The sequence below is a fragment of the Cebus imitator genome, unplaced genomic scaffold (assembly GCF_001604975.1).
Source record: "Cebus imitator isolate Cc_AM_T3 unplaced genomic scaffold, Cebus_imitator-1.0 Scaffold386, whole genome shotgun sequence".
Lineage (NCBI taxonomy): Eukaryota > Metazoa > Chordata > Mammalia > Primates > Cebidae > Cebus > Cebus imitator.
Genome location: NW_016107701.1, coordinates 1,363,818 through 1,377,333, shown reverse-complemented (window position 1 = coordinate 1,377,333; position 13,516 = coordinate 1,363,818). Strand labels below are relative to the sequence as shown.

Sequence of the window (13,516 nt, the reverse complement as noted above, 5' to 3'; positions counted from 1 at the left end):
AAGAGCGAAACTCTGTCTCAAAAAAAAAAAAAAAAGATAATGCGCATAAATCTCAGAGGACTGCACCTGGCTCAGGGAAAACACTCAACAAATGCAACTATGATTTTTATATAGACAGGTGTGGGTGACAGGGATAAAGGAATGCCTCAAGGGTAGGACAATTTCCTAATTCTGTTTGAAAAGCTTACTTCTATTTAGAGTGTGCTTTATAGTAATGTCACCAGAATGTTGAGACTATTTAGGCTGCTGTAGGAAGCTGGGAGCTCTAAGGAGTGAGGCTAAAGAAATGCCCTTTTGCCCCAGAAGCACCCCACAAGGCTCACTGGGCAATATAAATCAGAGAGTAAAAAGCATTTTCTTCTAATAAGTTAAAAAAAATTTAAACACTATAAAGAGCTTATCTTAGAAAAGCTGAATCTAGCTAGACTTCCCCCAAGTCCGACTTCAAACTGCTCTTACCTGACAGGTGAACATGATCTTGCAACTGAATCCATGCATCGTTTGGCCTGCATTCTGTTTGTTCTATGTGTCTCTCTGCTATGATTAAGCTGTAAGCTCTGGGAGTGGAAGGAACTCAATGGCTCTAGTTCTTTTGTACCCCCAACAGTGCCTAGCATACTGCAAAATGTGGAGTATATGGTTTACAAATTCCAGCTGAGGGGAGACGGGAGTGATAGAGAGAGAAGGAGTTTTACTTTTAGTTGGCAATGAAAACTGACTACAGAGGCAGTCCTTGAGCTGGAGAAAGGGAGAGGAGTTCACACAGACTATCATGGGTGATTCAAGGAGCTATGGGTTAGGGTGGCCACCTCACAGAACAACTAAGTGAAAAAAGGGCTGTCATCTAAGTGAGCCTTAATATGCTTTAGGGCTGAGCAAGAAAACTCTGGATGTGAAATCTGTGCTTCATTCCCTGTCCAGTGGATGGAATAGCGGCGGGCACTAGGTGCTGTACCTGGGTAGTTCTGCATCATCACAGCAGGCATACTGCGGTAGCTGGGGTGGTTGGGGTCGTAGGATTGGCTGTAGGAATAGCCATGCATATAGGGGATGTAGGACTGGTGCTGGGTGAGCGGGGAGGACACAGGCACATGGACACTTGGCCGAGGCTCCTTGCTCCCAAGGCGAGACTCCTCTGACGTGGGCAGCTTGCAGTCACTACTTGTGCTTTCCTTCCCATCTTCCTTGGGGACAGAGTCCTTACTCCGACTCCTTTCCTCCTTCAATTTGCGGTCCCGCTCCTCCTTCCACCGTTCATCCTCTGACTTGATGTCTGAGTACTTGGCAGGATAAACATATGTCCACATCCGGGGCTCTGCTTCCTACAACAATCATAGAGCAATGACTGGGTGTTATACAGATAAGAGATATATTTCAAGCCCAAGGTCTCATTAGAACCACCAGAGCAGACAATTACCAGACACCTGGGGCAGAGTAGGATCTTGGCCTCTACTGACCTTGTTTATAATCCAACTCTGCCTGCTTTTGCTTAAAAAGCCCCTGCCCCTACCTCTGCACCCGCCCACAGGGAACAAGATGGGGCAGGGAGAGAAAAGGAAAATCCATCTGTGCATCAGTGGATCTTTTCTAGGTGAGAACATGCATTCTGGGGAAATGACTGAAACAGAAGGATAGAATAGAATAGAATAGAATAGAATAGAATAGAATAGAATAGGGCAGAAGGCTGCCCCTTCTAAGATGTTTAGGTTGTTTCACTTCTTCAGAGCAAACTCAGGGGGTGGAAAGCTTATAAGTGCCACTCAGGTCAGAGGAGGGAGGCATAACTATTATACAAAGAGGGAAGGGAAGACAGAAGTCCCATGCATAGAGCAAGATACGAGATTCCAAGTTCCTAGTTATAACTCAATCTATAAAATCCTTGTTAAAGAAACTCAGTAACAGTAATATACTTTTGATCTACTCTGAAAAATGGAGACACCATCAATAACTCATTTCATAGGAACCAAACAATGAAAGAAACACTGGAAAGGGAATCGAGATACCTGGGTTCTAATCCTGACTCTGCTAGTGAGATCTCAAGTAACCCTAAACAAATTAAGCTAACTTGTCTGGGCTCTTCTTGTCAAATGGAAAAACCACCTATTATGAATGCAAAAGTGCTTTTTAAAAAAAACATTATATGAATCCCAGTGCTCTGGGAGGCTGAGGTGGGAGGATTGCTTGGGGCCAGGAGTTTAAGACCAGCCTGGGCAACACCGTGAGACCCCTCTCTACAAAAAATTAAAACATTATCTAGGCATGGTGGCATGCACCTATAGTCCTGTCTACTTAGGAGGTGATGGTAGAAGGATCACTTGAGCCTAGGAGTTGGAAATTGCAGTGAGCTATGACTACATCATTGCATTCCAGCCTGGGCAACAGAGACTCTGGTCTCTACAAAAACATAAAAATAAATTGGCTGGGTGCAGTGGCTCATGCCTGCAATCCCAGCACTTTGGGAGGCCGAGGCAGCTGGATTACTTGAGGTCAGGAGTTCGAGACCAGCCTGACCAACATGGTGAAACCCTATTGCCACTAAAAATACAAAAAAAAAATTAGCTGGGCGTGGTGGCATGTGCCTGTAATCCCAGCCACTCAGGAGGCTGAGGCAGGAGAATAGCTTGAACCTGGGAGGCGGAGGTTGCAGTGAGCCAAAATCATACCACTGCACTCCAGCCTAGGCAACAGGGCGAGACTCCATCTTGAAAAAATAGTAGGCTGTTCATGGTGTCTCACACCTGTAATCCCAGCACTTTGGGAGGCTGATGTGGGCGGATCACCTGGGGTTGTTAGTTTGAGACCAGCAGCCTGACCAACATGGAGAAACCCCAACTCTACTAAAAATAGAAAAAATTAGCTGGGCATAGTGGTGCATGCCTGTAATCCCAGCTACTCAGGGGAGGCTAACGCAGGAGAATTGCTTGAACCTGGGAGGCAGAGGTTGCAGTAAGCTGAGACCACGCCATTGTACTCCAGACTGGGGAACACGAGTGAAACTCTGTCTAAAAAAAAAAAAGAAAAGAAAAGAAAAAAAAAAAAGAAACTAAGAAAAACTAGTAATAATCAAAATTAAAATAAAAACATTAAAGTGGTTTACAAAGGTAAAGAATCCTTAAAATTATACATCTCTCCTGCTAACCTCAATTCTATTGAACGCCTACATAAGGACAGCCCTTATTTTTGAGGAAGACAGAAAGATTATCATATGGTATTTCCACTTCCTCCCAGGGCAACAGTTACCTGTCGGTACCAGAGTATTGGATCCACCTCTGCCTGTCGACCACACTCAGCACCTGTCTTGGCCTCAGAGGCCTCCTTGCTTAGGTGGCTGGCATCACTCAGCTTCACTTTTAGGCCTTCAGGGGCCTGGCCAGGGAGTTTTGAACAGTCATCTAACTTGGGAATGATGACTGATTTGGCTGGGTCAGCCCCTGCCTCCTTGGCCTTGCCAGGTCCTGACTTTACCAGATCGGTCAGGCTGGGGGCCTTGGTGAGAGTTGGTGGAATTGACGGTTTTTGCTTCCATTCTTCCTTGAGTGCTGCCTCCCGCTCCTTCAGGCTCATCTCTGCCTTCTTGTCCACTCCCCGCTGCTGCTGCTCTAAACTCTGCCGTTTCTGCTGTTCTTCATACTGCTGCCGGTAAGCCGTGTTAGTGCTCAAAAGGTGGGTGTGGTAACTCTGGTCGCTGTAGCCATAGGGGGGCACGTAGGCATACTGGTTGTAGTACAGGGACTGCATGTACATGTTGGGACGCTGCTGGATGACTGAGGGCTGCTGACTGGAACTGCTCAGCTCAGACTTCTTTTCCTCACAGACATCGTTCTTCACTTTCCCTTCTATGCTCTCAGGTTCCTCATCCTTTTTAGTCTTTAGGGCCTGGCTTTCCACTCCTGCCTGGCTGCTGGGGTTCAGAGCCCCTGGGCTGGACTGTGTATAACTTGGAGAATAGTAACTCTCAAAGCCTTGGTAATATGGTGAGTCTTTGCTCTGAGGCTGAGGGGGGAAAAGAGTTTTCTTAGCCCCTTCTTTAACCAACTGCTCAGTGTCCTTTGATTTGACACTGTCTATCTTGCCCTCCCCATCCTCCCCAGCATCAGAGATGTCAGAGTATGCAGGGCTGTTGGTTTTGACTGAGCTGGCTTCAGCTCCATTCTGGGTCACTACATGTAAGGGAGTTAGGGGCTGAGTAGGGGTAGTGTTTTCAAGGCGGCTGCTGCCTCCAATGGAAGGGCTGGGGGCATTGTCCGTGAAGCTGTAGATCTTGTCAGCTTCAGCCTTGATGCTAGCCAGTCGGCTTTGGTGGGGATCTGATGAGCCATTTAGGAGACCCTCCATTTTCATCCCATCTCCTGAAGATTCCCTGAATGGGCTTTTGCCTTCTTCTGCTCGACATACCTTCCCTGGGGTCAGAGGACTTTCAAGTTCCTTAGAAGATTCCTTCTTTTTTTTGTCTTTCTTTTTCTTATCCTTGGCTGGAGTCAAGGCAGGGTTGACTGTGAATGGTTCTCCCATAACAGTGGGCTTGGGCTGAATGGGCTTAAGTTGGGGACTGTTGGGCATGGCTTGCGTCACTGTGGCAGTCAAGCCTGAGGAAGAGCCTGGGCTCGCTGCTGTAAAAGTGGTTGTCTGGAAGGTGTAGATTTGCTGCGGGGGGATGGCAGGGGCAATGGGACGGGCTGACTTTAAGCTCTTGGAAGGAATCTTTTCAGGTTTTAAAGTAGAAGGTTTTTTACATTTTTCTTTTTCCATACACTTCCTGTCTAAAGAATCAAAGGCATCATTGCTTGTTTCATCCATCACTGAGGGTCCATCATCAGAGCCATCATTGGATAAGGCCCCAAGGTCTGTGTCCCCTTCCCCACTCAACTTTTTCTTACAGAGGCCTTTTGTGCTGAATTTGCTTGAAGGAGAAGGGCTATGGGGCTCTACAAGCCGAACTTTGGGGGTAGCTGAGCGGGCAGGGGACAAGGAACCTTTCTGTGTGACAGATGCACCATTGCAGCTCCCAAGATCTGCATGGAGAATAGGTTCCTCTCCGTACTCACTGTCCCCATCTGCTTCTGGCTTGCTGTCATCATCTGTATGGGCATGGGCTTGGTGGTACTTAAGTCCATTGATGTGCTTGTACTTCTTGTTGCAGTTTGGGTGGGGGCAGTCAATCAGGACTGGGGAGGGACAGTTTCTGTCCAGAACAGTGGGTTCTACCTTGGTCCCAGGGAGTGGGCCAGTGGCTGAGCCCATGGAATTAGTACGGACACGTTTGCTCCCTTTGGAGTCCTCTGAGCTAGAATTCAGTTCCATGTCTGAAAGAGGTTTGTTTTTCCGCTTATTAGCTGAGGAAGGGCTGGCCTTGACATCCTCAGAAGTGCTGCTGGCAGGTGGGCGATGCTCCAAAGAATTCTGGCTGCCCCGACGGCCTTTGCTATTGGCTCCTGCTCGGGTTTTGCTGCTGCTACTGGTCCCTTTGCTGTCAGAGGCTGTGGCTGTCTCATTGACAGGTGTGTTACTGTTGGGACGCATGCGTTTGCCTCTACCCCGACCATTGCGCATTTCCAGGTCACTGGTCGGGGAGTCACAGAACCTTGGCAAAGGATAAACACAACAGGATATTATTAAGAAGAAAAAACATCTTTAAACCAGTTTGGCTGTAGACTCCAGAAGAACTATCCAGATGAACACTATTATTTTCAACGAATATGATTTGTTAAAAGAAATTCTGACTGGGAACTGCACTAAATGGTGAACTCCTGGGATGCTATCTGCCTGCTAGCTACATATTATTCCCCAACATTTACCTCTAAAGCCGTGCGGAGTTTGTTCCATAAGACAAACAGTCATGTCTACATTTCCTATATGCACCCATAGTCATGGTTTCAGAAAAGATGTTAGAGATCATCCAGGAAATTGAGGCCAGGCATGCTAAGTGGCTTGTCCAAGGTCACATCATTGACTAACGGCAGTGTACGATAAGACCCTAGCTCTACTTTTAGCCCAATGCCTTTTTCCTACATACCTCACCATGAAGATATAGAAAGGAAGAACAAAGTACCTATCCATTTAAGAGTTCCCTAAACATCAGATATAACCAAGAGTACGTGAGTTCTTTGAATGTCTGGAGATCTGTACCTAGGGGTCATTCCTCATAGGCCCTAAAGTGGCTTTTCATGAAGCTTAAAACACTTCCTAGAATTAAACCTTTAGCTAAGATTGGTTCCCTTGTAGATCTAAAGATGGTTTTGACTCTCTTGTCCCAGGGGGCAACTGGAGTAGGTTGTTTCTAAGATAGTAGGAACCATAGCTATTGCAGAAAAAAGGCAAATTTTGTCAAACATCTCCTTTGGGTTCCCAGAACAGTCCTACTGTAAAGCTACTTACTGCTTCCCTGTTATCAACCTACTTACTCAGCTCCCATCTCTCTGGATTCTTGTCTGCCCAAAGCAGAAATAAGTCCTTCCAATAGGTTTCTCAGAAATGCAAAGGGAGGGTGTAAAGAACTTTGCAAACTTGTTTTGGCTCATCTGCTTCTGATTCTTAACAGGGCCACTATTATGGTCTGAATACAGTCTTATAAAAGTCTAAGCCTCCAGAGACCTGGCCCAGCATCTCTGAAAATTAGGAGGCATAAATAACCCTAGGTAGAGCATAATCACATCAGAAAAAAAAGTGGTATGGAATCAATAATTTTAAAATACCTTTCCTTGGGATATTTCTGCCCATCTTTGCTTCATGGAAACAACGGGCGAACTTTTTCTAAAACAACTGTCCAGATAATAACTACCATTTTCTTTTTCTTTTTAGATGAAGTTTCACTCTTGTTAACCTAGGCTGGAGTGGCGTGGCATGATCTTGGCTCACTGCAACCTCTGTCTCCTGGGTTCAAGCGATTATCTTGCCTCAGCCTCCCAAGTAGCAGGGATTTCAGGCATGTAGAACCACATCCAGCTAATTCTGTATTTTTAGTAGAGACAGGGTTTCTCCATGTTGGTCAGGCTAGTGTCAAACTCCTGACCTCAGGTGATCCGCCTGCCTCAGCCTCCCAAAGTGCTGGGATTACAGTGCCCAGCCCCAATAGCTATCATTTTCAATGAATATAATTCAATAAAGGAAGCTGTGACTGCATGGGAATTGCATTAATTGGTAAGCTCCTAGGACATTACCTTACGTTAGCTGTAAATTACCCCCAGCGCTTGTGTTCCCCAAACCCTGACAAACTGGGCACTAATATTAGGAACAAGCTATACAGTACCATTAACTGAAATATCCATCTAAAGGTCAAATTGCAACATGAAAAGGTCATTGTGAAACCCCTATATTCTAGTAGAGTTTATAAAACTAAAAATTTTCTTGAGTTCAAATTTCTGAGGAATAGCTACCATCAGTGAATGTTTGCTCACTCATGGTTGGATGTTATGGCTTTGGTCTCAGGGTGACTTTAATAATTCCAGACAAAGGCTTAAATAGGATTTTCTCCCCATTTCCACAACATATCCCCTGAACATTTTACTTTTTTTCCCCCTAATTTTAAAAACATGGAACACTTCACAAATTTGCATGTCATCCTTGTGTAGGGACCATGCTAATCTTCTCTGTATTGTTCCAATTTTAGTATATGTACTGTTGAAGTGAGCACCCCCTGAACACTTTAATACACAATTCATTCAGTCTTCTTGAATGTCAATACAGTACTTTCCCTGGTATCTACACCATTATATCCTTTAAAAGTTGTGTGTATAATTCTAGCAGGATAAAAGTACAAGAGACCACCAATTAGAGTGGTTCAGACTAATATAAACTAAATAGCTGTAAGTGCTTACCTTGGGGGTGCCCAATCATGTCGTGTGCAGTCAAGAAGTGTACCTACATATGTCTTGTTCCTCCATGTTACATTTACCACCAACATCCCTGGAAAATAAGAGCACACAGATATAGACAAGACCCATCCCATTTGCCATTGAGAAGAGTGTTCTTTGGATCAGCACTCTGACTTCTATAAGAGGGTTTAGGAGATGCTCTGGGTACCAATGGGACAATTAGGACTGGAGGACTGGGCCAGAATAGTTCCATAGGAATTGCCTACAATGCCACTGAGGCCCCTTAGGATGGGTAACAGTTGTAAAGACTTCATGGTCTGCAAAAAAAATAAATAAAATACTTCAACAACAACAACAACAACAAAAAATATATATATATATATATTTTAAAAGACTTCATGGTCTGGTCAAGACACATTTTATTTTTATTTTTGTTTTTGGAGATGGGGTCTTGCTCTGTTGCCCAGGCTAGAGTGGAGGCTCAAGTGATCGTCCCTCTTTGGCATCCCAAGTAGCTGAGACCACAGGACCATGCCACCAAACCTGGATAATTAAAAAAAATTTTTTTTTGCCATGTGTGATGGCTCACGCCCATTACTAGTCTCACTACTTTGGGAGGCTAAGGTAGGCAGATCACTTGCAGCCAGGAGCTCAAGACCAGCCTGGCCAACATGGGGAAAACTCGTCTCTACTAAAATTACAAGAATTAGCTGGGCATGGTGGCGCATGCCTGTAATCCCAGCTACTCGGAGGCTGAGGCAGGAGAATCACTTGAACCTAGGAGGCAGAGTTTGTAGTGAGCTGAGATTGTGCAACTGCACTCCGGCCTGGGCAACAGAGTAACACTCTGTCTCTAAAAAAAATTAAAATAAAGTACATATACATATATGTGTGTGTGTGTAGTATACCATATGGTGGCAACTGTACATTNAAAAAAAGGAAAAATCCCCAACAAACCCTAATATAAAATGAAGTGTCCTTTCTGTCACTGTTCTTTGGTCTTCTAGTTTCCCTATGTAGAAACATCCAAAAGTCTTCCACAGGTATTTTATATGCATATATAGCAAATGTTTATACATTCTTCCTTAAACGGTAGCAATATACACAATGTTCTGCACAATGCTTTTTCAAAGTACCCAAATATTTTGGATCATCCCATATGTGGAGACAGACAGCTACTTCATTCTTTTCAGTGGCTGCATTTGAATGGACATTTAGGTTGCTTCAATCTTCTGCTATTAGAAATAAATGGCAATGAACAATCTTTTACAAATGTTTCATCTTATCTGTAAGAATATGCCTGTAAGATGAATTCCTATAAGTAAAACTGCTATTCACAACGCACCTGTATTTGGAGTCCTGATAAATACTGCCAAGCCACCTCCAAATTGCCTCAAAGATGTACTCATTCATATACCCATTTATAGTAGCCCAAGAAATACCTCTTCCCCTTTTCCTTTGGCAACATGGTGTTCTCATTTTGTTCTTTGCTAATCTGATAAAAGAAAAATTATGTTTTATATAGGGTTTTTTTTTTTTGAGGGGGGGGCATTTAAATTCTTTTAAAGTCAATGTCTTACTATGTTTTCCAGATTGGGCTCAAACCCTTGGATCTTCCGCTGTCGAGACCATTTTGCTCAGGCTGGTCTTGAAACCCTGAGCTCAAGCAATCCGTTTGCCAAAGTGCTGAGTTTACAGGCGTGAGCCACTGCACCTGGCTCCATTCAGTCTTTTACCATTAAATATATTCAGTTTTAGCTCCAATGGTTCTGGGATACTAGAGACAAAAAGAAAACCCAGGGAACTCATCACCATGTTGTTTCTAACGTCTTGAGGCCCATAGCTGGTCTGTCTTCTTTCTTCTACCTTTCACAGTCTTGTTATATTTGTTTTATATATAATTTCCAGGGTTTTTAGTTGTATTTAGTGGGAGGAATAGGGAAAAATATGTCTATTCCATCTTCTCTGAAGTGGAAGTCCTGGTTAATTTTTATTGATTATCTTTCTTAAAATTAGATTTCTATTATTAACATTTTGGTTTGCGCCTTAGAATGAGTGGGATGTTTTTGTTTTTACCTTTTCCCCTTTCTCTGTGTCATGACTTTGCAATTTCTTTCTTCTGGTCCCCTAAGGACTCAGTCCAGTAGGTCTTCAAATGGCCTATGCCACAGTGAAATTTAGGATATCACAGTTATATTCTAATAATGAATCAGCTTGAAACTGTCCTTCCCAACTCCTTAAAGCTTCCATCCTCCACTCCTCAATTAACTATTTTAAGCCTCCTTTCATAACGCTGGTTGGGGGTTATCATCTTACTCCCCTGGCCTCACATTCTTAGTCTATGAGCATTTTTAGTATCCATTTACCCCTCAGAAATCACCTCTCATGTACTATTCTTTGTTCCCAGAATCTAGAGGTCAGCCAGTGTCCACAGCTTCAGCATCACTTCTAGTGACTTGCATCTCTGTTAATTTATTTATTTTTCTTTTTGAGACAGAGTTTCGCTCTTGTTGCCCAGGCTGGAGTGCAATGGCACGATCTTGGCTCACAGCAACCTCCACCTCCTGGGTTCAAGTGATTTGCCTGCCTCAGTATCCCGAGTAGCTGAGATTACAGGCATGTGCCACTCGTCCCGATAATTTTTTTTTTTTTTTTTAAAGTAGAGACAGGGTTTTATACCATGTTGGTCAGGCTTGTCTCGAACTCCTGACTTCAGGTGATCTGCCCACCGTGGCCTCCCAAAGTGCTAGGATTACAGGCAGGCATGAGCCACTGCCCCTGGGCTAACTAACTCTGTTTTTAATCCATGGAGATGGCTGTTTTGCTTTGAACACAAATATGTTCTTTGGTTTTCTCTTTATTATATTTTACTTCTTCCTATGTGTTTGGAACTGAGGGGATGTGTTAAAAGTCTGAACCCAGTGTCATCTTATTGGAACTTCCAAGGCATATATATATATATATTTTTTTTGAGATGGAATCTTGCTCTGTCACCCAGGCTGGAGTACAGTGGCGCGATCTTGGCTCACTGCAACCTTCGCCTCCTGGGTTCAAGTGATTCTCCTGCCTCAGCCTCTCGAATAGCTGGGATTACAGGTGTCTACCACCATGCCAATTTAATTTTTCTTTTTAACGTAGAGACGGAGTTTCACCATGTTGGCCAGGCTGGTCTTCAACTCCTGACCTTGTGATCTGCCCACTTTAGCCTCCCAAAGTGCTGGGATTACAGGCATGAGCCACTGTGCCTGGCCAATTTTTGTATTTTTAGTAGAGATGGGATTTCACCATGTTGGCCAAGCTGGTCTTGAACTCCTGACCTCAGGTGATCCTCCTTCCTTGGTCTCCCAAAGTGCTAGGATTACAGGCATGAGCCACCACGCCCAGCCCCAAGGCACATTTTCTATGGAATGTATCAAGACAATAAATGTGGGGGATCTGGAATTATCCTTTTGTCTTTGGTCACACACTAATAAATACTTTCTGATTTGGCACTTCTAGGACCTATGTCTAACAACACACTTATAGTCATTTATTCTTCTTCTTTTTCTTTTGGGACAGTCTTGCTTTGTCACCAGGCACCAGGCTGGAGTGCAGTCGGCTCACTGCATCCTCTGCCTCCCAGGTTCAAGCAATTCTCCTGCCTCAGCCTCCCAAGTAGCTGGGACTATAGACGCGTGCCACCACGCCCAGCTAATTTTTATATTTTAGTAGAGACAGGGTTTCACTATGTTGGCCAGGATAGTCTTGATTTCTTGACCTTGTGATCTGCCAGCCTCGTCCTCCCAAAGTGCTGGGATTACAGGTGTGAGCCGCCATGGCCGGCCTTACTCATTTCTTCTTTGACATAAGATGGTGTCTAAAGATCACCAGATATGGAGTTAGAAAACCTTGGTGCAAATCTTGGCTTTGTTATAGTGTAACCTTGAACAAGTCACATAGCTTCTACAAATCTCAGATTTTTAATCAATAATATAGGATTAAAACAGAAATAAATTATAAAATTAGTAAATTCGACAACTTAGAGTAGGCTTTTAAGAAATAAATACAAAGGGAGTGCTTTAGACGAAACTATGGAGTATCAGGACTCGAGTCCTGAACACTTGGTTGTGGCTTTAAATAAGACCTTATTGCCGGGCGTGGTGGCTCACGCCTGTAATCCCAGCACTTTGGAAGGCTGAGGTGGGTGGATTACCTGAGGTCAGGAGTTCGAGATCAGCCTGACCAATATGGTGAAACCTCATCTTTAAATAAAAAAAAAAATAATAAGACCTTATTTAGCCCTTGTTTTCTTTGGAATCAAAATTTAGGGTGCTTTATCATAAAACCAAATCAGGCAAGAGAAAGGGAAAAAAAGAATTATCCTATCCAAGAAGTTTCATTCTAAGAAAATTAGGGCAGGAGAGAACTTTGGTTTAGTAAGTTGGATTCTTCTTTTTCAGCCTTACCAGGTTAAGCAGAACAGTCCATTGGATTGTGATTCAAACATTCATCAAACATCTATTATGAGTGTGGCACAGTGGCTCACGCCTGGAACCCCAGTGCTTTGGGAGACTGAGGCAGGAGAATCTGTCAAGGCCAGGTATTCAAGACCAGCCTGGGCAACACAGTGAGACCTGTCTCTACAAAAAAAAAAAAAATAATAATAATAACAAACAAACAAATAAATAAATAATAAAAACTAGCCAGTTGTGGTGGTGCCCACCTGAAGTCCCAACAATCTGGGAGGCTGAGGTGGGAAGATCACTTAAGCCCAAGAGTTCAAAGCTACAGTGAAGCTATGCCTGTGCCACTGCACTCCAGCCTAGGTGACAGGGTGAGACGCCATCTCTAAAAATAAGAGAAACTTGGCCAGGAGCGATGGTTTGTGTCTGTAATCCCAGCACTTTGGGAGGCTGAGGTGGGTGGATCACCTGGGGTCAGAAGTTTGAGACCAGCCTGACCAACATGGTGAAACCTCGTCTCTACTAAAATACAAAAATTAGCCGGGCATGGTGGCAGGCACCTGTAATCTCAGCTACCTGGGAGGCTGAGGCAGGAGAAATGCTTCAACCCAAGAGACAGAGTTTGTAGTGAGCTGAGATTATGTCACTGCATTCCAGCCTGGGCAACAAGAGCGAAACTCGGTCTCAAAAAAAAGAAGAAAATCTTTCAGTTGGGTGCGGTGGCTCACACCTGTAATCCCAGCACTCTGGGAGGCCAAGGCAGGTGGATCACTTGAGGTCAGGAGTTCAAGACCAGCCTGGCCAAGATGGTGAAATCCCATCTCTATTAAAAATACAAAAATCAGCCGGGCGTGGTGGCGGGTGCCTGTAGTCCCAGCTACTCAGGAGGCTGCGGCAAGAGAATCACTGAACCCAGAAGGTGGAGGATGCAGTGAGCCAATTGTGTCACTGCACTCCAGCCTCGGCAACAGAGCAAGGCTCCATCTCAAAAAATAAAGTAGAAAAGAAAAATAAAACTATTATGTGCTAGATGTTTTCATATTATCTTAACTGAATATTTACAGCTTTAAATCACGTTTATTTTTGTTTATTTATTTATATTTTAGACAGAGTCTCACTCTGTTGTTCAGGCTGGAGTGCAGTGGCACAATCTCGGCTCACTGCAACCTCTTCCTCCCAGGTTCAAGCAATTTTTGTGCCTCAGCCTCCCAAGTAGCAGGACTACAGGTGTGCACCACCACGCACAGGTGATTTTTATATTTT

At 44.1% G+C, this 13,516-nt stretch overlaps 1 protein-coding gene and 1 non-coding gene across 6 annotated transcripts in view; both read right to left on the bottom strand.

Moving 5' to 3' along the window:
• The window catches only part of ZNF609 (zinc finger protein 609), a 237,994-nt gene that overhangs the window by 14,822 nt on the left and 209,656 nt on the right, over window positions 1-13,516 (bottom strand). For all 5 annotated transcript variants that reach the window (XR_001818891.2, XR_001818892.2, XM_017508055.2 and 2 more), the window contains exons 4-6: window positions 7,815-7,902; window positions 3,241-5,581; window positions 956-1,322 (exon numbers count right to left, since the gene is read on the bottom strand). Coding sequence is in view for 3 of the 5 variants with exons in the window: in XM_017508055.2 (XP_017363544.1) it covers window positions 956-1,322; window positions 3,241-5,581; window positions 7,815-7,902 (2,796 nt within the window). In the remaining 2 variants the exon portion in view is untranslated. The remainder of the gene's footprint in view (window positions 1-955; window positions 1,323-3,240; window positions 5,582-7,814; window positions 7,903-13,516) is intronic.
• Window positions 7,524-7,630, bottom strand: LOC119468165. Its single transcript, XR_005196803.1, has one exon. It is a non-coding gene; the product is annotated as a U6 spliceosomal RNA (small nuclear RNA).